Below are 24,697 nucleotides of genomic sequence, written 5' to 3' on the forward strand. Positions count from 1 at the left end.
CTGTGCATTAGCATTATGGAGGAAGAGATCCTTGCCCCTTCCCTTTTGCCCTTAGCAAGTAGTAGCAAGTGGTAGGTGAGAAAGTTGACCTCAATTAGGTCATAAGAGCAGGAGATCTCTCCCTGCCCTCACCTGCTGCAGCACTGGAGAGAGCTGACCCTGCTTCTCACCAGAGCATCACACTAGAGCTGGTCCTGAGAGTGGGGGTGGGGGTGAGCTAGCCCCAAAGGTGTGAGCATGGAAGAGCTGGCCTTGCAATCTGTCTGTCATTCCACATAATGGTCAACAGAGATTCCCCATACCAACCCTTTCCGTTAGCCACCTATGGCTGGGGAGCTGGAAGAAGAGCAGGCCCCGGGGTCATGAGAGCAAGAGAGATGTCCAGGCCCCTCACGTGCTGCAGAGCAAAGAACCAATAAAAAATAAAAGAAAAATAAAGAATATATCCTGATCCTGACATACTTCCTGACTAAGTACTTCCCACCTACGTGTGATCAAGCTCACAGCCTGTGAAATTGGTGCGATCATGCTTGTTTACAGAAGTGAAAAGCTGAGCTTGTTATCTTACATGAACAGGTCCCAGAAGTCAAGGAAGTTATTTGTCCTCTAGCAAGTGGAGATTACAAATTAGAGGTATTTTTCTTTTATTGATCCACTAAGCACAGTATTTTAAACTTAAGACGTAATGTGAGCCATTACCATATTTATGTGAAGAATGGAAAGAGGAATTAATACTTTAGGTGATATAGATATTAGGCTATTTTAATGTTAGACTTTATATAAATGCACAAAACCTTCTCTGCTACAAAGAATAGGTGGGCAAAGTGACAAGAGGACTTTTGTAAACCGAGACTCAAGTTTTTAGAAAGATCACTGGTGTTAAGTAACTATACGTCAAGATATCAAGTCCTCAGGTTTCATGAATTAATTATCCCTCTATAGAAACTTTTGGGTTGTCTTAGCATAAGTGATTATAGAAATAGTGCTGTGTCATCAAGAATTCATGAAGAACAGTGAAGAGTGTAATAATTCAATTCAGACAAAAATTTGCTGTGATAACCCCATAGTTGACCATTTTCTTGGCAGAATTTCACAATATTTTATTAAATTAGATAGGAATGTGTGTTATGAATTGAATTATAGCCTCATAAAATGTATCTGTTGAAGCCCTAATACCTACAGCTACTGTATTTGGAAATAAGACTTTAAAGGTTTAAGAAAGGTTGCAGGAAGTCAGCCAGGTGGTTCATAACCCAAGGAGACTTTCATAGAAGAACCAGTGTCCTCTGGGGTGTGAATACACAGAGGGAAGATAATTTGAGAAACACAGTGGTTAGTCAGGTACCAACAAGCCAAGGAGAAAGGCCTACAAGGCTTCCATCTCTGCTTGCTTCTACCTGGACTGGGAACTTCCACATGCAAAGCCATGAGAAAGTAAGATTTTGTTATTTAAAATCCCCAGTCATGGAGACTATTAAGAGGCTCACACCCATGTCCTTGAGTCTGTCTTTCTTTCTGAGAAGCTTTCTCTATATTCATTCCTAAGCTTAATATTTAAAATAAACTCTAATTCTGCTTTAAAATAATGTGATCCCAGTCTATAGCACTTTGCTGTGGAGACATCACTGAGTTGATACTGCATTGGTCTCAGATATTATCTGAGAACTTACTTGCAAGAAGGAATTTGTTACACTGTCTAAAAAGACATTATTTCCAAGACTGCCTTTTGGTTTTATATTTATAGAAAATCAACGGTTTGTGTTTATGTAGGAGAATATGGGATAAGGTCTGTTTCATACATGTACATTCCAAATTTATGCAAAGCCACTCATTTATATTCATGCTATTTTTTTTCCTCAGAATCATCAGCTGTATTTGAGGAAAGACAAAATCAGCAGATAATTTAGAAGCCAAAATTTCAAAAGAATGTTTGTGTAGCAGGGGAAACAAATCTCATCAAGTATGATTTTTAAAAGCTTGACAAACTGTAGTCATACAATCTTTATATTAATGTATTCCTTAGAGTAAGCAAGAAAATATCAGTATGTAGAATTTGAGGGATTTCTTAAAATTTTTCAATTGAATTGATTATGCATCTACAATCTACACTATTTTGAAGGAAAACCGAAAATTTTCATTGAATCCTTATAGGCATATCTACGATAGTTTAATGAAGTAATCATTAAAGCATTCTCAATAGCAATGTTTTTAAAGTATACATCAGGGCTGGAGAGATGGCTCAGCGGTTAAGAGCACTGACTGCTCTTCCATAAGTCCTGAGTTCAATTCTCAGCAACCACACGGTGGCTCACAACCATCTGTAATGGGATCTGATGCCCTCTTCTGGCGTGTCTGAAGACAGCTACAGTGTACTCATGTACATGAAATAAAAATAAATCTTAAAAATAAAAAAGAAAAAGAAAAGAACCACTTTAAAAAAATAAAGTATACATCAATAGGAAAAATTATTTCCTCTTAATATAAGTTTGATTTATGTTTTAAACATGATCTTTGATGTAGCAAGACAGTAGTAAGAAACTTGCCCCTCCAAAAATGTTGCAAGTGTGTTTCTGTGGTGTCTGTAAAAAACTGCAGTCAGTGCTAGGTGTCTTCTTCAATCTCAATCCACTTTATAAAAAATAAAATAAAAACAAAGCAAACAAATTTGAAGAGTTTTTTCTTGTGTCTTTAAAATTGAAAACCATACTTTATTTTATCTACCTTGTTCTTGAGATAGTGTTTGTCACTGATCTTGTTAGGCTGGCCCCTCTTAGGCTTCAGTCATCCACCTGTGCCTTCCTCTCTGGTCCTGAGATTTTTAGACACACTGTTGCAAATAGCCTTTTTTCCTTTTACTTTTTCTTGTTTTTTTGGTGATGGCAGAGGGAAGAAAGGAGAAAGTGGTTTACTTGACTTAGACTTCCAGGTCCCCGTTTGTCACTCAGGGAAGTTAGGCAGTTTAGAGCAGAAACCGCGGGGAGATGCAGTTAAATGTCTTGCTTGGTGGCTTATTCTCAACTAGCTGTCTTAGCCTCCTCTCTCTGTGTCTCTCTGTCTCTGTCTCTCTCTCTCTTTATTTTCTTAACAGTTTTATAAACTCAGAAGTCTTTCTTTCACTCTTTCTTTCTTAAGAAATTGGAACAGATAATTTTTATCCTAAGAAATGAGAGTGGCTTTTCTTTCTTGTGTTTGCCTTGATTTGTGTTTTTTAAATTATTATTTTTAACTTTTTTGAAAATTGTGGTAATTACATCATTTCGCCCTTCCATTTCCTCTCTCCAGACCTTTCTGTGCATTCCTCCTTGATCTCTTTAATAGCCATGGCCTTTCTTGGCTGTTGCTGTTGTCGTTAACTCTTGTTATATGTGTTTGTGTATGCACATGTGCATGGATGTGTCCCTAAATAGATTAATATAAACATAGATTGTATAATATTAGAGTTACCAGACAGACTACTTGGTGTGCTCTTCCCAGTGTCAGCATTCCTTAGCGCTCTGTAGCTCTGTGTGTAGGGTGGAGGCCTCATTAGCTTTTCCATTTCCAGGTCAGCATGTTTATTGGTGTTGTTTCTGATTGGCTTATGCTCTGGAAGCATTTTTGATGAGAATTTATCGGTGTGGCTTCCAACATCCTTTAGCTTTTGACATGGGTCCTTGGGAATCTGGATACCAGGCCTTATGTTTGCATACCAAGTACTTTATCTACAGGGATCTGTCTGTTTCTGCTACCTGAGTGCTGGGATTAAAGGTGTGAGCAACCACTTCCGGCCTCTTAAATATTTTTCAAATGTTGAAAACTTGATATGGCGATATTTAGGACAGAGCGGGAGAAAAACCACAAATCCATAAGAGTTTGCATCTCTGTTGACAAAATTTTATTTCATCAGAAAATATAGAGAAGGTAGGTATAAGAGTGGCGATGAACACCAGCAGTACAGACTCTCTCCCACTTTACCACACAGGAAAACCGTAGCCCATGTGCCCTTTGAGAAGAAAACATGGCCACCTTGTTTCATCTCAGCATTCCATTCAGATCCAAACTAGTCTCGTGTGAATTGTGAAAAAGAATTACGGAGTGCGATACAAGAAATAATGTCCTGTGAAAGATGAGATATGAAACGTGATCTCTACAAATTTATCAAAAGGCTAGCCATGATCCCGAGGTCTTCTCTGAGAACATTCTCCCTCAGTGCCCGAGTGCCTGCAAGTGGCCAAAGACTGTTCAGTCAGCCTCACTGTCGCTGTAGCACCTGTCTCGTTTAATCTGCTCTTCCACAGTCAGATGTTGAGCCTGGCACTGCATGCTGGGAAACACAGGCTTAGCCGCACTCCCTTGGCTCTGAGCATCAAAACACATTTTTCCACCATGCCGAGCCGCTCCTGCGGTTTCACCATGCCAGCATTTGACATTTTTTTCAAGTTCTCTTAAATACAAGCATGACATATTTTTAAGTTGATCAACAGAATCGATTAAATCACACCCAAGGATGTTATGTTTCTTGGAAAAAGAAGTGATTTTCACAGTGTTAGAGAAGAAAAGGTGTACATTTTTGTTATTTTCATGGTTTCTTTTAATGTGTAATGGGTTTATACCAGGAGATGCTGCAAGGCTTTCCCCTTTAACTGCTAAACCCTGCTGGAAGCCTGGCTCCAGCGCCAGCTGCATGGGACTGCCTGCAGTCCCTCTGTCAGCTGTTCGCTCCAGAGCCAAGGCTAGGACATTCTTGGAGGACGACTTTTGAGATTCAAATATACCAAGTAACTCTGAGATTCTAGACGCGTTGTTAAACTTTTTAATGTGGTATTCACTTGTGTAATAGTTTGCTTCACTGGCTGTCTGTAATAGATGAGGACATTCTGAAATAGATGTCTTCTGCCTGCCATTATTCAACGAGGAGACAGCTACAGAATTGTTATTGTTATTGTTATTGAAGTTCTCCCTATGATTTTCTGGCCCCGCCTCATCATCGGTGTTTGTAACTTGTAAAACGTCTGCATCTTCAGCTTCATTCTTTTCCCTTCCATCACTCTGAGCATGCGCACTATGGTCGTTAAGCTCCATCCCACTTTTTCTCTTATTCCTCAAGCCCTCGGCATCTTTCAGCATATCCTGCGCCTTCCCCTTTACTTCTTGCTCATCTTTTCCTTCTTCTTTTATTACTTTGATTCCTGTAACATCTTCTTTCTGACAAACGCGTTGGCAGGGCTGCAAGTCAGGGAGGCTATCTTGCTCTTGACTTTGACTTTCTAACATTTTCACTTGTTCGGTCAGTGACTCTCTTTTAAATTCTGAGAGGACAGGGAGGGTCACTTCAGGAGGCCACTTAGCTTTATTTACTTTGAGTTCTTCCTCAGGGGGAGAGTTTTTCTTAGGCATCTCCTGACAAGGAGGCCAAACAATTTTTAATTTCCCCCTCTCTCCCCATTTTCTCAAATCATTGTCTTGTCGCTTGTTGTTACGAGCATCTGCATGGGTAGTAAAACCCCCAAGCAAGAGGGTATCTGCTGTAAAATTTTCACACGCATCGGGCTCTCCACTGGGAATAAAATCAACTAAGCTGCTTTGTTTTTTGCAATTCCATCGATCTTTATGTTGCTTGTGTCCAAAACCTTCATCATAATTTCCTTTAGATTTAAAAAGTTGTTTAAAGTGAGGCTTGCAGTATATTTGTCCATGAAGTGATGCATAATTTCCCAAACTGCCAAAAGAAAAGAAATGTTATTTAGTGGTCTGTATACTTACTGTAAATTCACAGAGAATTACAGAATTATTGTAGTAATGAGTCAGTGATTCAGTAAAACCAAAGAGGAATGGTCCAGCTAATTGAAATTCCTGCTAGGTGAGTTATCACCTGTATGCACTGTGCTGTGTGACTTTCAGTACTTAGAATCTGTGCATCACCAAGGGTGTAATAGATGTTCTCAGATTCTGTGCATGTCACTAAACTGATGGGCTCAAACCTGTGCAACCTTATGACCTCTAAGCCTATAGTCCAGACCCAGAATGACCCGTGCCAAGAATTATTCTGCTAAAACTACCAAACTTTTAATAAAAAATAGAGAAAAGAACTTTTTGTGTTGCTATGGTCATAGTTCCTTTAATACCAGTACTTGGGGGACAGAGACAGGTGGATTTCTGTGAGTTTGAGGGCAGCTTGGTCTACAAAATGTGCTCTAGGATTCCCAGAGATACACAGTGAGACTTTATCTTCAACAAAACAAAACCACCACCACCACCACAATCAACAACAACAACAGCAACAACAACAACAACAACAACAACAAAGAGCTTACATCTTCAAAAGGAGAATGTATTATATAAAGATGAAAGTTGGGTTAGCAGGCTGTTCCAATACTTTATACCAGAAGGAAATGAAATAAAGCATTTGAGACACTTGAGATAGTCAGTGAAAGTAAATATCACTCAAAGATTTTTGAGATTTTAATGTGAGCAAAGATGCCTTTCTACCACATAGGACACAGGCTGAATATTATCAGCATAACAGAATTTAAGGAATGCTGCCTCCACCAAATCACTTTCTGATAAAAGTCATAGAAAATACCCATGAATAATTACAATATCTAAAGTAGCACCAGTGCTAGACGTGGCACTAATAAATACCATGATACTTGGAGCATGAAATAAAAGATTAAGAGGGCAGAGAGGGAACAGTGTGTAGTCAGTGTCTAAGTGATCTGGTATGGATGATCAGAAACTTTTTCTTTTTTAAATAGTGGAGAGTAGGTGAATGAAATCAAATGTAAATTTCATTAAATTTTGGTCAATAGATGGGTACTATTAGTATATTTTATTATTCAGTGACTTTAAACTTTTTAAGAATGTGTATTTTGTCTGTTGTATGTATGTTCACTATGTGAGTGCCTAGTGTGGGAGAAGGCCAGAAGAGGGAGTCAGGCACACTGGGACTGGCATTCAGGACAGTTGTGAGCAGCCGTGTGGTTGCTGGTCTCATGTCCCTCACAGTGGCCATGAACTCACAATGCAGCTATTGGCTGTCTTGAAACTAGCATCAGGATTACAGGCATGTACTACTGTTCTTAATGATGCAGAACTCTGTTACACATCCAGGGCCTTGTGCATGTTACACAACCACTCCACCACCTCAGCTACATTCCCAGCTCTAACCCATGGCTAAACGAATGACTATAAGACACTCTAATTCTAAATCTGTCATGATGTTTTAATAGTACCTGACATAGAATTCAGGGCCATCCGTGTGCTAGACATGTGCTTTGACACCGAGGCGTATCTCAGGCCCACTTTTCACATTTTATTTTCATAGAGGGTGTCATTAGGTTCCCTAAACAGATCTTGAGTAGCTTCGAACACAGGTTTAGTTTGTTGTGAGTGGTAAATCCCCTTTTAATCTTTAAACGTCCACTGCATTTCCTCTTTCTTCATGACCTATTTGTTAAGAGCATAGAGCATTTAGCCTGGCTCTATCTTCTTTATGTTTGAGGAAGGAAAGAAAGGACACACACACACACACACACACACACACATACTTGTGGTGTATAATATATGTAAGCATTTATTAGTTCTTCCCACTAAAAAGCTTAGAAACAAACCCAAAAAGAGTATAGTGGGCACCAATTGTGTTGATGTCAAGTAGCACATGTCATTAGAGCATTGCCTTTCAACCTTCCTAATGCTGTGACCCTTTAACACAGTTATTCATGTCGTGGTGACTCCAACTCTAAAATTATTCTCCTTGCTACTTCATAACTGTAACTTTGCTACTTTTCTGAATCATAATGTAATTATCTGTGTTTTCTCATGGTCTTAGGCCACCCCTGCAAAAGGGGACATTGATCCCCGAAGGGGTCACAACTTACAGGCTGAGAACAGCTGCGTTAAAGTTAAATATGCCTTACAGAATCAGTACTTGCACAGGAAATGTAAGGCTAGCCTGCAACTGTCAGATAAACAGGAATTCCCTAAAGTCTATTAAAGTCATGGCAAAAGCACTCTGCAGATGACTGAAAGAGAAGAGAGTTCTCTGACTGTGGAAGAAGAGGTGAGCTCTTGTCAGTGCATTTGACTGAGGGCAATCAACCATCCCTAACCATACACACATGTTTAGTAAGCTTGTGAAGACTGTCCTTTTTTTCCCCTTAAAGGTGGTAACTTGGCCAGGTATAGTGTACACCTTTTGGTCCAATCCAAAACCTAGTTCTGTCAGTTTGGAAGCATCCAGGACAAAAAGAAGCCTGAACTGTTTGGTGAGTGTGCAATCAGCAACTTCAGACGAACATTCCATAGGCCCAAATGTTCTGTGTTCTAAAGAAACATGTGGTGAGGCAAAAAGGGAATGAAGTGGGAGAGAAAAGTGATTACAATATGCAACAAAGTAAAAAAATAAATAAAAGTACTAGAAAATACACAGGGCAACAACAATTAAAGGAAAAGGCATGATCACTTGAATGGATACTTTTAGTCATGAGAATGAATGCACATCATGTTTAAAATGGAATCCACAAAAGAGTCTTCCAAATAGGGCTCTCACAAAGTTGTATTTCTTTACCTTGATTAGTGGTTACAAAGTGGTCATACTGTAATGATTCATGATACAGTGTATTTGGCATGTTTGACTTTCTTTGTATTTTTGATTCATCACTTAAATATATCAGTCTTTGAATATGTAATTTTTGAGTCTTCATCGTATGTCAGCCTTGACTAGGTGTTGGAAAAAGCGAACAGTAGTACAATTAATGTCGATGAGAGATGAGAATTATATTAGATCACATTGGGAAGGGGGAAAGTGCAAGAAATGATTTGAGGAATATTTAGGGAGGATATCTGACCTGTCAATGAAAGTCACACGAAGCTTCATGGATGATACAGCCTTAGGGTAAAGTCTGAAGAATGAATGGACATTAACCTAGTAGAGATTTAGCAGATGGTTGTACCCTTAGAAGAAGTAGGGATGGCACCTGGTGCTAGCTAGAAGCAGAGGGGGAAAATAGCTATGAATTGGAACTGGAAGAACATACTTCTGTGTGGAAAATAACGTACAACTGGGAAGGATTAGAGATGCTTGAACTGGTGAGAAACAGAGGCTTCATTTGAACTGCATGCTAGATATTTTAAATGGACAGGAGAAGTTAGTCTATGTTTTAAACAAAGAAGTGACTTCAAGTTTTTGTGTAAGAAAGATCTTTTTCCTACATCCTAGAATACAGTCTAAGGATAGATTTTTTTTATAGTGGTGCTGGTAAGAGACATGAACACAGGGAGGCCAAATCTCTAGCTACGATGTCTGTGGCATTCGCCCAAGTGAGAGACAGTAGTGGCTGGAATGACAGTTGGGTTGTGGGGATGGCAGAATGTGCACAGCTTAAGAGGGAACTATATGAGCCCTATAATAAAAAGTGAGGGATGGGTTTGGTGCTAGGAGTGAAGGAAAGGAGAAGTGAACAGTCACTTCATGACTAGGTCACAGTTAATGTTTACGTCATTGACTTTTACAGAGGGATGGAAATTAAACCCAGGATGAATGTCAACAGTGAGAAGAAAAAAGGTCCCATTGATATCACCATGCTTGCAGAGACATCTATTTATTGGATATAAGCATTTAATGAGCAAAGGTGCGATCTGGTTCAGCAGTACACATTTCAGTCATCCCCATGGGGATGACTGTTTAAGTTACAAGACTGTATGTGATTCACCAGAAGGAAAAAGAAACAATGCGAAGAGCATATCTGAAGAGTTTTATTCTGAAGAGCGCTAACATCTCATTGATGGTCAGAAAGAGTCACCCACACAGGTGCCTGCAAAGGAGTGCCCCGAAAGAAGAGGAGCATCGTTATGTTAGATTGTCACAGAAACCGAGGGAGAATAACGTTGCAATGAGGAATATTTGACACCGCCAATTAAAGTCAGGAAAGTGCTAGTCTGAGAGGTGCACGTTAGATTCAGCAAAATAGATTCCCCTTCAGCATTTCAAACTACAGCCTTACCAAATGTCACGTTCATTTAAACACATCTACTTTGAGAGGTGTGGAAAAGGAAAGCTCTTGTCACTCCATTGATTAGCATGCTTCTTTTGCTTCAGAAACAAACAGCTTTCCCCTGACCTGTCACTGATATTATTCCCAATTCTGTTTCCAAACTTACAGAATGTAGCTCAAACAGGCAAGATCTTTACATCCCCTGCTTTGGGAGACAAAGTTTCCCTGGCACCAATCCAAGCCTATTCATTTACAGCTACTTCCTCCTGTTCTGGGTAAACAGCCATTCTTGGACTGCTATGAAACAGGAGTCCTGATGGGGACAGAATAGCCAGCCAGATGACGATATTCACTATCTGCCCTTTACAGAAAGAGTTTAAAGCTTCTAATCTAAAGCTTATACCTCCAGCCACAGCACTAACTTAAACATCCTGACTTGCTCAGTAACTCAGAATGGCCTCTCACCTATGTGGCTTCCACAACAAGAAAGGCAACTTGGGAAAGGGAAAGGTTGACAACCAACCTGACCAATGCACAATAGAACAGGAATACCCCAGGGTGACTACAGTCACTGGAGGTGGTGGCAAGATCTGCAAAGTTCTACTCTCTTGACCAGTGGTTCTCAACCTGTGGGTTATAGCCCTCTTGGAGTAGTCAAGTGAACCTTTCACAGGGGTCACCTAAGACCATCAGAAATATCAGGTATTTACACTACCAATGCATAACTAGCAAAAATGTAGTTATAAAGTAGCAATGAAAAGAATTTTATGGTCTGGGGTCACCAAAACACCAGGAACTATATTAGAGTTGTAGTATTAGGGAGATTGAGAACCACTGCTGTAGAGATTAGATATTATGGATCTGCTATGAGGTTATTTAATCTACGTGGCACAATCAACAAGACATTTTACCTCAGTTTACTGCTGCAGTGGTGGCATCTGAAGCAAGATTTATGAAAATTCTGCTTGTCTGCTACAAGGCACTCCATTGGATAAACTGTCTTTTGACAAATTATGCAAAGTTCCTTGTCTTGGACCAACAGTTTCTAAAAATAAAAATGTAAAAATAGAAAATATATTTTTCTATTTTCAGTCACAACTGTAAAAGCATAAGAAAACAAATAATACACTAACTGGCCCTGCAGATAAGGGGAAACAGCTCTAACAATAATCTTTTGTTTCCTTTCTCTGAACAGGGTATATACTAGCATAGAGTTTCTGGATCTGGTACAAAAATGTAATGCCTTTACCATGTATTCCTTATGAATGCCTTGGCTAATTATACAATAAACACATAAACGTGTGTTATGGTAACTTATGTTAATATATTAGACATATACAGTAAATTTATGAGGAACCTTGAGAAAGTGCATCATTTCAAGCAACTAAGCTCTCCATACATATACATGTTTACACAAAAATTTAAAACCAAATAGATAAATTGTTTTAAAGTATGTACAATTTTATAAGCAGGAAATTATATAATATTCGATTAAATATTTTCTCAACAGTTCTATGTTTACCTCATGACATTAACTGCCTTGTAATGATACTCTCCCTTATATGAAATGTGAGGCAGGGGACTCTACTGTTACCTAACCGGCTTTAGATTTTCCCAGCCTTCTGGACCCTTGCATCTGCTCTTTCTGTGTTCTCTGCTTCTCTGTCTCAGTACTGGACCCTTGCATCTGCTCTTTCTGTGTTCTCTGCTTCTCTGTCTCAGTACTGGACCCTTGCATCTGCTCTTTCTGTGTTCTCTGCTTCTCTGTCTCAGTACTTACAGTCATTTCCCATTGCTCCCTGTGAAAGACAGTCCTATAAACAACACTAGTTACTTTACTAACCAGGGTTTCTATGGTGGCTTACAGCGGACAGAGATATATCGATTAAATATGGGTTTTAATTTTCTCCATACTCTTCTGAGAATAACGCAGCATTTGTATTTGTCACCTACAAAAGCAAGTATGTCAAAGGTCCTTCATACAGAAACTACTTTAGTGCCTAGACTCTGCGTCTCTGTGATTGAGAGGACTCTTGCCCTTTGAATTCCTGTAGGGACATATTTCTATACTTAACACCAGCTTTTCTGTGTTGTCTATGGTTTTGGATTGTCTTAACAAAAACTGAACATTTGAAATTAATTAGACATCTTTGCTTAATTATGCCAGAAGCAAGCACATTAAGAAACCATATTAACTTGATAAACTAGACATATGTGTTGCAAATATGAGAGGCATAATTATTAATTTCAGTGGTTTTTATTTTTAAGTTTGCTATTTTTTTCAATCTGTCTAAAGAGTGGACTATATTAATGATGCCTATTAAGTACATCCAATTCTTTTGATCACAAACCTTCATTAATTCTAAAAAGTGTGTAAAATAAAATGGAGTGAGCTATCTTATGATGTTTAAAAATATCATGTTCTATGTTCAAATGTGTTAAAATCCTTATCTTACAAACATAATCAAATTTTAATACATATGGCTTATCCTTATCTATGAATGAGGCCAATTGAGTTGCCATTTAGAGTTTATGTTCATAAAAGTGAAAATATCAGTTATAGAAAATATTGGTTTCAGTAAATTAAATCACCTCAATTCAACAATAACAGCTAAAATATCTACTGTCACCACATACACATTTATCAGATTGATGAAAATCCTTTTAGTATGCATGCATACCGTGAGTTCTGTCTGGGGTTATCACTAATGTGTATCGAACACAATTTAGAGATTTTTTAAATATGCAGTTAAAATATAGCAATACCAGGCTGAAGGTTTTGATCTGATACAACCCTAAACTACTTAATAAATTCAATTTTATTAGGAAATTTTAGTAATTGGTTAGTTCTATAGCAAATAACTAGTTCTACAGTTACTAATGTCAGTACTATTATTATATCTTAAGGGTTCTTCAAACTATTTAACTTGAATTTGAAGGTCAGGTTGCAGAAATGTATACTGCAGATCATATTAGATGTTAATATACAAAAGCAAACAATGAAAGCAAGAGTGGTCGTGAATCAGAAGCCCTCATGGGTAGCTGTTAGTCCTAGCTTGTTACTTGGTTATTTCCACACACTGTTTTAATTGCAAATCATCTGGCTTTGGCACACACGCTTTCAAATGGGTTAATCTTCTTTCACACTCTTCAATCTCATTTACCACTTAAAAAGGCAGATTCTTCCTGGAAGGCCCTGCTCATTTCTGTTGCATGTGCATCCGAGGTTTCATATCCCATGCGCTTAAAAACTCTTTCACTTTCCTGCCATGTCTCTTGAAAATTCCGTCTGAGGTTTGTAGGTGAATCTGCAACATCTAGGATGTGACCAGCGATGACATCTTCATAGGTCGGTGGGGCATGCTTGAAGTCAAAGCCAGATCTGCCAGCTTCTGAGCTTCTTGATGATGAGGTTGCTACCTTTGACCCAACAATCTGACTGTCGAATGCATCCACACTCAAGAAATGCTCATTCAGAGACCTTGCTTCAGAATGAACCCTGGGCTGCATTGCAGGAGGGTTCGCTTGATACTCTCTAGGATATCTGTAAGAAATGCCTGTAAAATTAGCAGTTTCCGAAGAAGATGCTGAAGAAGATGCTAATCCAAATTCCTCCTTGCAAAATGTGTGACTCTCTTGTTTCATGTTGTGGTTTAGTTCGCCATTTGCATAAGCTCTTCTTTCCGTCTTTGCTCTGAAAACTGGGTCATTCTCAAATTCCCTAAACCATCTGTTTATTTCATTTTCATGGCCATTCAGAAAACGTTCAGCCATTTGAACAGTTTGATTGGTGGCTTCAAATCTCTCTGTGTGTTCTGATAGGTGGGGCCCTTCCACCTTGCGGATGATTTCAACTGCGTCATAGCTTTCAGTCTCTGGCATTGCTCTGTTGACAGAATTTATTTTGTCTTTATGAACATAAGTCTCCTTTGTTTCTGTTTTCTTCACTGCCTCTTGAGCGTCTACAGATTCTCTGAAGGAACCACTAACGACGTGGTTTACACTCACAGGTATTGTGATGGTGGGTGGTGAGTCTCCACCACGGCTTTCTATCTTGATTTGCCTGCGAAGTGTGACTGGAGACATGACAACTTCAGATCTCTTCTCTACAATTGGAACTGAGGTTCCTGGTGAACAGGGAATGGTGCCTTTGGCTAACCTCGCCGTGGTGTCTTTGAGTCTGACAAGTTGTTCTGAACGACTCCTTGGCGGAGAAGGTGATGTACTTGTTCTGGGAAGTCCAGATGTATGTTCCATAGGTCTTCTGGGTGGAGGTTCGATACAACTGTTATGTTTAGGGGACTGAGAAAGCTCACTCTTAGTGGATGTTTCTGCTCGGCGGGCAGTGGATTCAATTGTAATGAAAGTTGGTGACGGTGGGCGGGTTTTCAAGGAAGGAGGAGCCACCTTATTATCTTCCCCCTTAGCCTCCTGATATATTTTAGCAGGATTACAAGTTGCTGCCTCGAGTTGGGTTGCTACTTGGGAGTGTGTTAATTTTTCTTCTACAATTTTACTTTCTTTCTGCTCAGTGCATTTATTAGAGCTGAGATTACCATTAGACAATTTCAGTTGCATTTCATTAAGGTTGGTAGGTTTATCTTTCTGCTTTCCTGTTTGGGAAGCCATCATGGCTGTTCGAATTACATGTTCGCAGTGAACGAGCATATCCTCGGCTTGAGTTTTGATATGTGTTATTTCTTCTTTGACTTTTTCTAAATTATTCTCCATGGCAACACGAACTCCATATTCTCTTTTCTCCTCACTTATCAGCCATACTGGAACAATATTTAACAGTGTCTGAAATGTTTTAAGACCACTTTTACTTGACTCTGCTTCAAACTGTTTTACTCTAGACAAAATCTGCTGTAGTTCTTCACGTTTTCGCAAGAATTCCAATATATGTATGGCACATTTTCCATCATCCTGCTGGGATTCTTTCACAGAAGAAAACGAAGATTTGTCCTGTCTTATCTCTTGCTCTGAATCTTCAGTGTTAGAGGAGACCTGTCTCTGTTTTTTGTCCTTGTCTTTAAGACATTTTTTCTCCTGCATAACATTGTAAGTCTGGGACAGTTCTTTATGCTCAATTGTACTTCTAGAAGTTTGTGTTTGTGTCTGCTGAAAATTCTGAATCTGTGAGTCCAGGCATTCATCAATAATCTTTTGTTGGACTAACCTTGGTACACTCTGGTCCTGCAGATATTCTGGCTTTCTTTCAGCTATTAGTCTGTTTTCTTTTGAACTGCTCATGGAGGAGTCCTGATTTTTTCCTTCCCTCCCCAGGACATTCCCTCTGTCAGACTCCCCAAATCCACCATGCTTCTTGGAAACTGTTTGGAGCTTACTTTTATGATTTTTCTCTGCATATTCTTTGGGCATCTGTATGGTCACCCGTTTCTCTGCTTTTGGTAATTGAAGATAGTTTTCAGGCACAGATTGCTTATCATCACACTGTGTGCTCGCTTGGGTTTTCTTGTTTTCCCCGTTCATTTGTTTAGTACTGGTTTGAACGTCAACTTTAGATAGCTTTAGGTGATGTTCAGAACTGAGATCTGTGTCAGTCAGTGTGTGATCTGGAGTTGGAAGCCTGATAGTTTTCACTTTGAAACTTGGGGAGGTAGGTTTGGTTTGGGGTAAGGGTAACTTCTCCACATGTTGCTCAAATGTTTGTTGTGTCTTATGTTCTTTGTGACTCTGGTTAATTTCACAAGCTGATTTTGATTGTAGGATCTCACTTGAGTTCTGCATGCCTTCCTGTCTCAGGGTAAGCTTATCTTCTGAAGCGGCTAGAACATGCTGGAGCCTCTCAGTAGCAGCTGTCAATGCAGAAGCTGTGGAGGGCTGTCTTTCAGAGTGTTTACCTTCAATCACAGCATTGCTTTTGTGGTCCAGGTTGGATTGTACCCTAGTGAAGTCTGACTCCTTTCTGGGTGTGGAGATTGCCTGGGTTGCCTTTTGTAACTCTATTTCTTTCTCCTTCTCTGATAAGCTTTGGTGTTGGGTTTCTGTTTTGATGATGTGGCACGAACTTTCCTGTCTCTGTTTCGAAAGCTCTTCCCTTTGCTGTCTGTATTTTTCTTCAGCAATCATTAAAGGTGTCTTAAATTTTCTCATGTAAGGCTTAGGACTTTGTTGTTCTGAACCTGATGGGAATGAGTGGGATTTAACAAGGGGTGCGGTCTGTTTTTCCTTGAGTGCTGGAATTTTTGGAACTGTCTGAGAGAGAGAGTCAATGGGCAGCTGATTTCTTCCAAGACTTTCTGTGAAGACTTTTTGCTTTGTCTCTGTGTGCTCACTGCCGATTGTCACTGTTGATCTTTTCTGACCCTTTGAGAGGGTAGCTTTCATTTCCATATCTGACAGAGATTGTTCCAATTCACCTCTTGAGGAATATTGGCTCATCTTATCTTTAATTCTCCTGGGAAGTTTGGGTTTGGGGAGTATAGGAGGTGGTGATTTTCCTGTTAGGATTTTAGCCTGTGAGCAAAGCTGATGAGAATCCAAGTCTTCTTTTTGAGAATACTGTTGTAAAAGTGTTTGAGTGTGATGTTCTGGAACAGAGGAGGGAAGATGTGCCAGTAGAGATGGAGTTGGAGGAGGGGGTTGAGGTAGGGATGTTGATGGACATTCTCGTTCAGATCTTTCAACTACTGGTGGTGGAGGAAGAGGGAGGGTTGTGAGGCTTTCAAATTCAGTCCTTGTCTTCTCTGTGAGTGATGAGGGAGGAAACTCATTTTTTTCAGGCAACAACAGCATTAAAGGTGGTGGAGGAGGGAGAGGAAACTCAATTTCAGATGACTCATTGGAAGCTGGAGGAGGAGGAGGAGATGGAGGTGGAAGGGAGTCCTCATTTTCTTTTATACTACATTCAGGGTGGAGGTTGATTGGATTAAAGGACCTCTCCATTGCCATTTTTAACTCCTTGGAAGTATTTGTCTTCATTAGAAAGTCCTGGCTTTCTAGACAAACATCAATTTTCTGTTTCTTGTCAGTTGCTTGAATTCTTTTGTGGTTTTTCCCAGAGACTGTCACTCCTGGTACACTGTGTACATCCTTACCTACAGGCAAAGGTTGAAGGCTCATGTCATTTTTCTTCACATCTTTATTAGAATACTGCTTTTCCTGGCTTAGCAAGTCTTCCTTCTGAAAGTCCTTTGTCATCTCAATGTTTTGGATAGTTTTTTGATTCTCCCCATAGGAATCCTTGAACTGAGACTTCCGGCGATCATTCCCTAGTTCACTCGTTTCAGTCTGTTGCTTTCTAAATGTTTTACTCATTGACTGGGTGGAGCTAATGGCATCATCCTTTGATTCTCTCACATTCTCTGATTCCTTGGTTTTTAGACTGTCCTTCATTGACATGGTAACAGTTAAGTGTTTGTTCATATGGTCGCCACTACACTCATATTCTTTGCTCTCAGTCCAGACACCCATTCTGTCACCCATGTCTAACACGTTTCTCATAGCTCTATGTTCTGAATTAGACATTTTTCTAAGGCTTTTCTCAAGAGCATCATTGTTTTGTTCACGATCAATGACAATCTTTACAGTGCCCTTAGGGGCTTTGGGAAGATTAGCCTCAGTTCTTTCTTCTATTAAAGACCGACGGCAGGATTTCTGTGTAGTTTCATCAATAGTGCCTGGTCCTGCTTGCTGCCTGATTGCTGGATCAAATGGTCCTGGCACTGGTTGAAGAAGACTTTTTTTGTCTCTCTGGACAGTTGCTGGATGAATCCCTATTTTTTGTCTTTCTGAGAATTGTAGCATGCCAGGTAGTGCATCTTTGACTATTCCCTGTTTCTCAACCTCTTTGAAACCACGTTGTTCTTCTTTCAAAGACCTTAATGATGTTTTAAGATCATCTAATATCAGCTCCTTTTTCAATATTTCAGTCCTTGTATTTGTAACCTTCTCAAGGCACTCAATAGCTTGCCCAATATCACTAGACATGCCACCAGATTGTTTAGGTTCTTTCTGTCTGTCGCCTGACTCCTTAAGTGACTTGAGTATGGGCAGCCTGTCATCTGTCATAATTTCTTCTGTTTTATACACTGTTTTCTGATTCATGGCCTGGTTAAGAGAATTCAGGGTTGATTTCAAATCATCTTTTATAATCTCTTCTTTCACTGTCTTATAAGAGGAACTCTGAGGCTCTGTCATGAAGACTTTGACTGTATTGCGCACATCTCCAGGGATGATGTCAGTTTCACTAATGGTACGCTCAAAGGAAGACTGCCTTTTCTTTAGTAAGAATTTTGTTCCCTCAACATCACCACCAATTATTTCTTCTTCTCCTTCTTGCCTTCTAGCTGTGAATGTTTCACTTGACCCTGTTTGCAGTTGCTTGAGGTAATCCAAAGCTCCAGTTTCTATGCATGTTGTGAAGAACTGAACATTTCCCCTCTCAGAGGCATCAATTTTTGTCTTTTCTGATATTTTATCATTTGATGCAGAAGATAACAGGTTATGAATTGTGCGCCTCACATCACCTCCCAGTATGTCTTCTCGCTCAGTCTTGTCACCAGCATTTTCATGAAGAAGACAATAGATAGTCATGTTAATATCTCCCTTTTCATCTTCTTGAATTAATATGCCTTTCTTTGTACATCTTTCCTCTGAGAACAGCTTTTGGATTGCTTGTTTTACATCCCCTTTCACTATCTCTTCCTTTTCAGCATGAAATTCCGTTGATCTGTTTAATAATTGAGTTTTAGTAAAATTGACATTTCCCTTCTCTTCTTCACTGACAAGTATCTCTTTCTTTGTGCAGTCTCTTTGGGAAAGTAAATTCATCATTATGTTTCTGAGATCAGCTCTGATAACTTCTTCCTTCTGGATCTCAGGAGTTGTTTGGTTCATGAGCTTGTATTTTGCCATTCTGACATCCCCAACTTCATCAGCTTCAATGATAATTCCAGGAGCTTCAACAACTCTTTGAGAGTAGAGGTCTTCTAAGGTTTCTTTAATGCTTTTACCAATAATTTCTTCCTTTTCTACTCTAGTTTCATTAAATTCATGTATAGATGTTGTTTCAAAGAGCCATGTAGTTGTCTTGACATCTGATGTAGGAATTTCTTCCTTGGTTATTTTGGTGTCATTTTCATCGAGTTCCTTAATAGAATCCAAAGTCTGATTTTCAAAAAGCCACACTGCTTGCTTCACATCACCTTTCTGCATGTCTTCCTGGGTGACTGTCTTCATATTTTCATATCTGGACCCTTCTCCCAGCTCATCTATGCTATGAGTTTCAAAGAGCCAAGTAGAAGTCTTAACATTGCCCTTTTGTATTTCATTGATGCTCACTGTTCTTACATAATTCTTCTTGTCACAACCTTCAGACTCAAATAATTGTTTATTCATCTGCACATTGCCTCCTTGAATATAGTCAACAGTGGGCACAATATTATGTGATTTGTCTGAAATCATATCCAGTGGTTGAGTTTCAAACCTGTATCTGACAGAACTCACATTCCCCTTCTGAATGTCTTCCTGAGTGACAGATTTAATAATGTAGACATCTTCTGATGCATTAATCAAGTCTAATGGTTTTGTTTCAAAGAGCCACCTTGTTCCTCTTACATCTCCATGAATTGTTTCTTCTTTTTTAACTGTTGTCACTTCATGATAAAACCCTTCTTGGTCTCGAATTGCATAGAGTGGTTGAGTTTCAAAAAGCATTTTGTAGCTTTTCACATCACCTTTTACTACTTCCTCAGGATTTGTTTCTCTTGTGCTGATGTCATCAGATTCATCTTTAATCTCATCTAAAGAAAATGTCTCAAAAATGAAGCATCCCTTTCTCACATCTCCACCTTGTATGTCTGTCACTGTCTTAACCAATCCACTCCCTTCTTGACTTTCTTTTATCATATCAATAGGTTGGTTTTCAAATAGCCACCTACAGCTTAAAACATTGCCTTTCTGAATGTCTTCGGTTTTTAGGGTTTTGATCTTATTCAAAACATTCACTGAATTGCAACTTATAGAGTCTAAAGACTGATTTTCAAACTTATACTTCATGCCAGAGACATCACCAGATTGTATATCCATCTCTATGGGCTTATTTTCTTTCCCTTCTTCCCCCTGTATGTTGTCCAGATTTTTGGTCTCAAAAAGAAAACAAGCTGTCCGAACATCTCCACCTTGTATCTCCTCTTGTTTCACAGTTTGAAGTTTTATTGTTGCTTCAGATTCATTTTTTATGGCATCAAGTGGCTGAGTTTCAAATAGCCATGTGCAGGTTCTAACATCACCTTTATGAATATCCTCAGAGTTGGTCATCAAGGAAGCTTTTTCATAAAGAGACTCCATTGGCTGGGTCTCAAATAGCCATTTACAGGTTTTGACATCTCCTCTAACAATATCAGTACTTTGTTCAGTTTTGCTGTCTGTTTCTTCCACATTGCTAAAATATTTGATTGAATCAAGAGGTTGGGTCTCAAACAACCACCTAGCGGATTTCACATTACCTGCCTGTATTTCTTGAGCAGATATTCCTCTAATTATCTGAAATTTATGAAGGCTTTCATCAAATTGGTCAATGGGTCTTGTTTCAAAAAGCCATCTACAGCTTCTTACATCACCTCTTACTATTTCTTCTTGCTGGACTGTCTTTACTTGGTGATATTTTCCAAGACGGTCTTGAATGGCATACAGTGGGGTTGTCTCAAAGAGAGATTTATTCAACTCCACAGTGCCTCTTGTGACTCCTTCTACCTCAATCTGATGTGATGCATCAACCTTAATTAGATTATTGGATTCAAAGTTATGCGCATAGTTCTTTACATGCCCTCGATCAACTGCTTCTAGCCTCACTGTCCGGGTGTATTCTTTCTTATCTTCTCTAATATCTTCTAAGCATTGAGTTTCAAAAACCCATTTTTGGTGCTTAACATCCCCCCTTTCTTCTTCAGAGGCAGTGATTTTTTGAAGCTTTCCAATATCTGGGCTGTCATTTAAAGCCTCTATTGGGAGTGTTTCAAATAGATGTTTGGTGGTTTTTACGTCACCTCCTATTCTCTCTTCAGGTGATACACTGCCAGTGTCAGGAGATTCTTTTAGAATATCTAATGGCTGTGTTTCAAACATCCAACACTTTTTAGAAACATCTGTACCTATGACTGCTTCTGTTTTCAAGATAGCCTCACCTGACTCTTCTTTGATTTTTTCCAGTGGTTGAGTTTCAAATAACCACTTTGCTCTACTCACTCCACCTTTGACATTTTCTTCCATGGATATGCCTCGCACAACTTTAATTTCTGTGATGTCTTTGTTTATTGTGTCCAAAGGTTGTGTTTCAAACATCCAACGTGCCGTTCTTACATCCCCTTTTTCAATGTCTTCTCTCTGCACAGTTTTAATTTCTAGCATTTGGCCTGAACCATCTCTAATGACATACAATGGTTGCGTTTCAAAACACTTTATGCTTCTTTTAACATTTCCTTTAATTTCTTTGAGTTCTGATCTTAGTTGTAATAAGTTCATTTCATCCACTGAGTGAAGCTGTCCAAGTTGATCTAGTTGTTGAGTTTCAAACATGTATCTCACAGTCTTGACATCTCCCCCAGTTATATCCTTTGTAAGAGTAGATGCTGTTTCTTCTTGACATTCATGCATTTTGTTCATGGAGTCTAAAGGTCTTGTTTCAAACATCCACCTTGCTGTGCAAACATCTCCTCTAGCCAGCTCAGGAATTTTCTCAGTGTTTCCTTCAGTGCCAGCAGAAGGAACTCCCAGTGCATCTATTGGCTGAGTTTCAAACATCCAAGTTGTATACTTCACATCACCTCCAGCAATGAGTTCTTGGTCAGCAATGCCTTTGGAAGTGTACCCTTCATCTGTAGAACCATGGTTGATAGAATCTAATGGCTGATTCTCAAAAATCCATCTCATTGACTGTACCTCTCCTTTCAGAATTTCATCCCATTCCAGGTTTTCTCTTTCTGAGTTCAAATCTTTCTGAGAACTGTCATTTGTATTTTCGAAAACATACCGAGCTTGTTGTACATCTGCTGATATCGACGAGTTCCCTGCGTTTATCTGGCTAGAAACAATTTCAGAAACTTCACTGATATAATCTTTTTCTAAGTTTTTTCTTAACTCTGGATGGATATGCCTATATAAACGGTTTAATTCATACAAATTTCTTTGCTTGGAATATAAATCTTTGGGCATTGGTACTCTTCTAGGAGGACTGGGAAATTCAGGGGACTGGGAAAATGCTGTCATATCCATTGGTGTCTGAAAAACATCAGGTGGGGGAGGAGGAAATTCTTCCATCTTTCCTGAAAGGGTGCCATTTTCTTGTGCTAGGGTTGTTGAAGTCAGGCTGCGATTACTATAACTTGAGGTTGAGGTTTCCTTCCTCTGCCTGGTTGAAGTATAAGAAGAGGTACTCACAGCCGGTGATGGCTTTAAGGTTTCTTCACTGTCATTTTCAATCTTTAAGAGAGAAAATCAAAGCTTACAACGATGATTGTAGTATGGATATTTACTGAGCCCTACCTTTTACCTGTGCACACCAGGATTTTCCTATGATGCCTTCTTTGGAAAACAGGTATGCATCATGTTTAAACCTACTTAGAAAAATAGTCAATGTGTGTTAATAAATATCATTCTATTTTTTAAATAATAATGCTTTTCAATCAACCAGTGACTCAGTATTTCAACACTAATACATATTCTTTTTTTTTGAGACAGAATTGCTCTTTGTAGCCTTGACAAGCCTAGAACTCACAGGGATCTTCCTGCATCTGCCTTTCAAGTGCTGAACTTAAAGGTGTATGCCACTATGCCTGGCTTAACATTTATACATATTCTTAAAAATTTCCCTCTTTACTTGATAAGAAGAGTAATATTCAGAAAAAGAGAACACGTCTTGAAATGCTTTTGTGGAGTTTTTTGGTTTTGTTATTTTGTTTTTGTTGCTTTTAAAACAGAGCATGTAACCATCTGGCGTTTAAAATCAACTTAATTGCTTTATTCGATGTTAGAGATTTTAAAACATACGTGACTGTCTTCATTCATGTTTGCCAGTGGTTGGAGAGATCTTACTCTACCTCATAGATCAATATTGTCCTTATGAAGCAGAATCAAAGCTAGTCCAAAATTTTCTGTGAAGAAAGTACCATACAATTGTACTATATTTAAGTATGATACTAAGACCAAATATTTTCCTGTATAGAGAAATTACCTTACCTTTATACACTTGGCTGGGGTTGTTGTTTCTTTATCAGAATAGAGGAAGTTTTCCTGGGCAGACTTTTCAAATTGTTCTTTTAAAATCTTAGTAGAAACCTTAGGAATCTCTTCGTCCTCTGGTGTATCAATAACTACAAAGAGAAGTAAAAGATAACAGGGATACTCTATAATGAATAAAATGGTATTTAAGAAGAAAATGCTATGCTGCATTACACTTCTTATAATGTAAATTAAAGAATAAGACTCAAAGGACAAATTTACGCACAAAGCATTACTTCAGCTAGAAATGTAGAAGTGAAGCAAGAAATACTAAGGAAGAAACAGAAAGCTTTTGGTAGGAGTGGGGGCCAAGAAAGATGATGTAACAGTTGGGGTAGCTTGTTGCTCTTGTAGGGGACATAAGTTTATTTCACAACACTCATGTTGTCATATCACAGCAGCTTGGAAATTCAACTGTAGTGGATCATATGCCCTCTCCTGGCCTCCTAGGGTTCTCTGTCTCTCAGTCTGTCTGTGTCTCTCTATGTCACTCGGCCTCTTTCTGTCTCTCTGTCTCTTTCTGTCCCTTTTACTCTGTCTCCGTGTCTGTTTCTCTGTCTCTGTCTGTGTCTCTGTATCTCTGTCTCTTTTCTTCTGTCTCTGTCTCTTTGTCCCTCTCTCTCTCTCTCATGCCTCTCCCCACACACACATACACACACACCACAAAAATAAAAATAAACTTTAAAAGAAATTTGGAGTGGTTATTTCTAGATGGGGATATTTTCAAAATTTCTGCAACTGTGTTCTAATTCTAGAGTCAGTAAAAATAAAATATCTTAAAGAACAAAAAGAGTAATGGAGGCCTACTTTTCTTGTTTGTTTGTTTGTTTGATTGTTTTTGAATATTTTGAGACAAATTCTCAGTCTATAGTCTAGGCTAGCCTACATCTTGCTGTATGGCACAGGTTGGCCTTGAACATGCAGCAATCTTCTTGCTTGAACCTCCTAAATGCCAAGATTACTGGCATGAGTCATCAAACCTGGCAAGTAGAATACTGCCTTCCTTAAGTAGCAGGACTCAAGTAAAATTTAGGACACAGGAGGGTTAAATCTTTCCTTTTATCTCATCGGAGAAGCAAGTCTTGCACAAGTTGACAGCCGTAGTTTATCTTCTGAAAACATCTAGACATTTCCATGTAATCTCAACTCTTATTTGTGTGTTGAGAAGTAAATATATTAGTTCCAAAATTTGTCATTAATATTAATATAATGTAGGTAATATTTTTGTCAGAGTGCTTTATAAGCAATAAATTTTATTCTAGGTCCCAAGGTAAAAAAAAAAAAAGAATCAGTACATTTTACCTTATCAAATGTTTGGAGTTTAGGTGAATTTATCATAGGTCTGAGGTGCAATGAGCTATTTAAAAAACATTACATGTACTACCAGAGTCAAAATCTAATTATATGCAGAAATGCTATCTTACCCTCTTCGGGAACATGAGTCATAGTTACTAAAGTTACTTGGTGGGCAGGACTGGGTTTTG

General features: G+C 38.9%; 1 protein-coding gene across 2 annotated transcripts in view; it reads right to left on the minus strand.

The window, feature by feature from the left end:
- Positions 1-3,859: 3,859 nt before the first annotated feature.
- Positions 3,860-24,697, minus strand: part of LOC114622770 (xin actin-binding repeat-containing protein 2) — an 82,446-nt gene continuing 61,608 nt past the window's right edge. The window contains exons 6-9 of one of the 2 annotated variants that reach the window (XM_028769258.1): positions 23,172-23,305; positions 13,136-22,415; positions 10,883-11,000; positions 3,860-5,698 (exon numbers count right to left, since the gene is read on the minus strand). In XM_028769258.1, coding sequence (XP_028625091.1) covers positions 4,222-5,698; positions 10,883-11,000; positions 13,136-22,415; positions 23,172-23,305 — 11,009 coding nt within the window. In that variant the 3' untranslated portion in view covers positions 3,860-4,221. Of the gene's footprint in view, positions 5,699-10,882; positions 11,017-13,135; positions 22,416-23,171; positions 23,306-24,697 lie in introns of both variants that reach the window. The other variant, XM_028769259.1, reaches the window with a different exon arrangement.

The sequence above is a fragment of the Grammomys surdaster genome, unplaced genomic scaffold, assembly GCF_004785775.1.
Source record: "Grammomys surdaster isolate TR1022 unplaced genomic scaffold, NIH_TR_1.0 191, whole genome shotgun sequence".
Lineage (NCBI taxonomy): Eukaryota > Metazoa > Chordata > Mammalia > Rodentia > Muridae > Grammomys > Grammomys surdaster.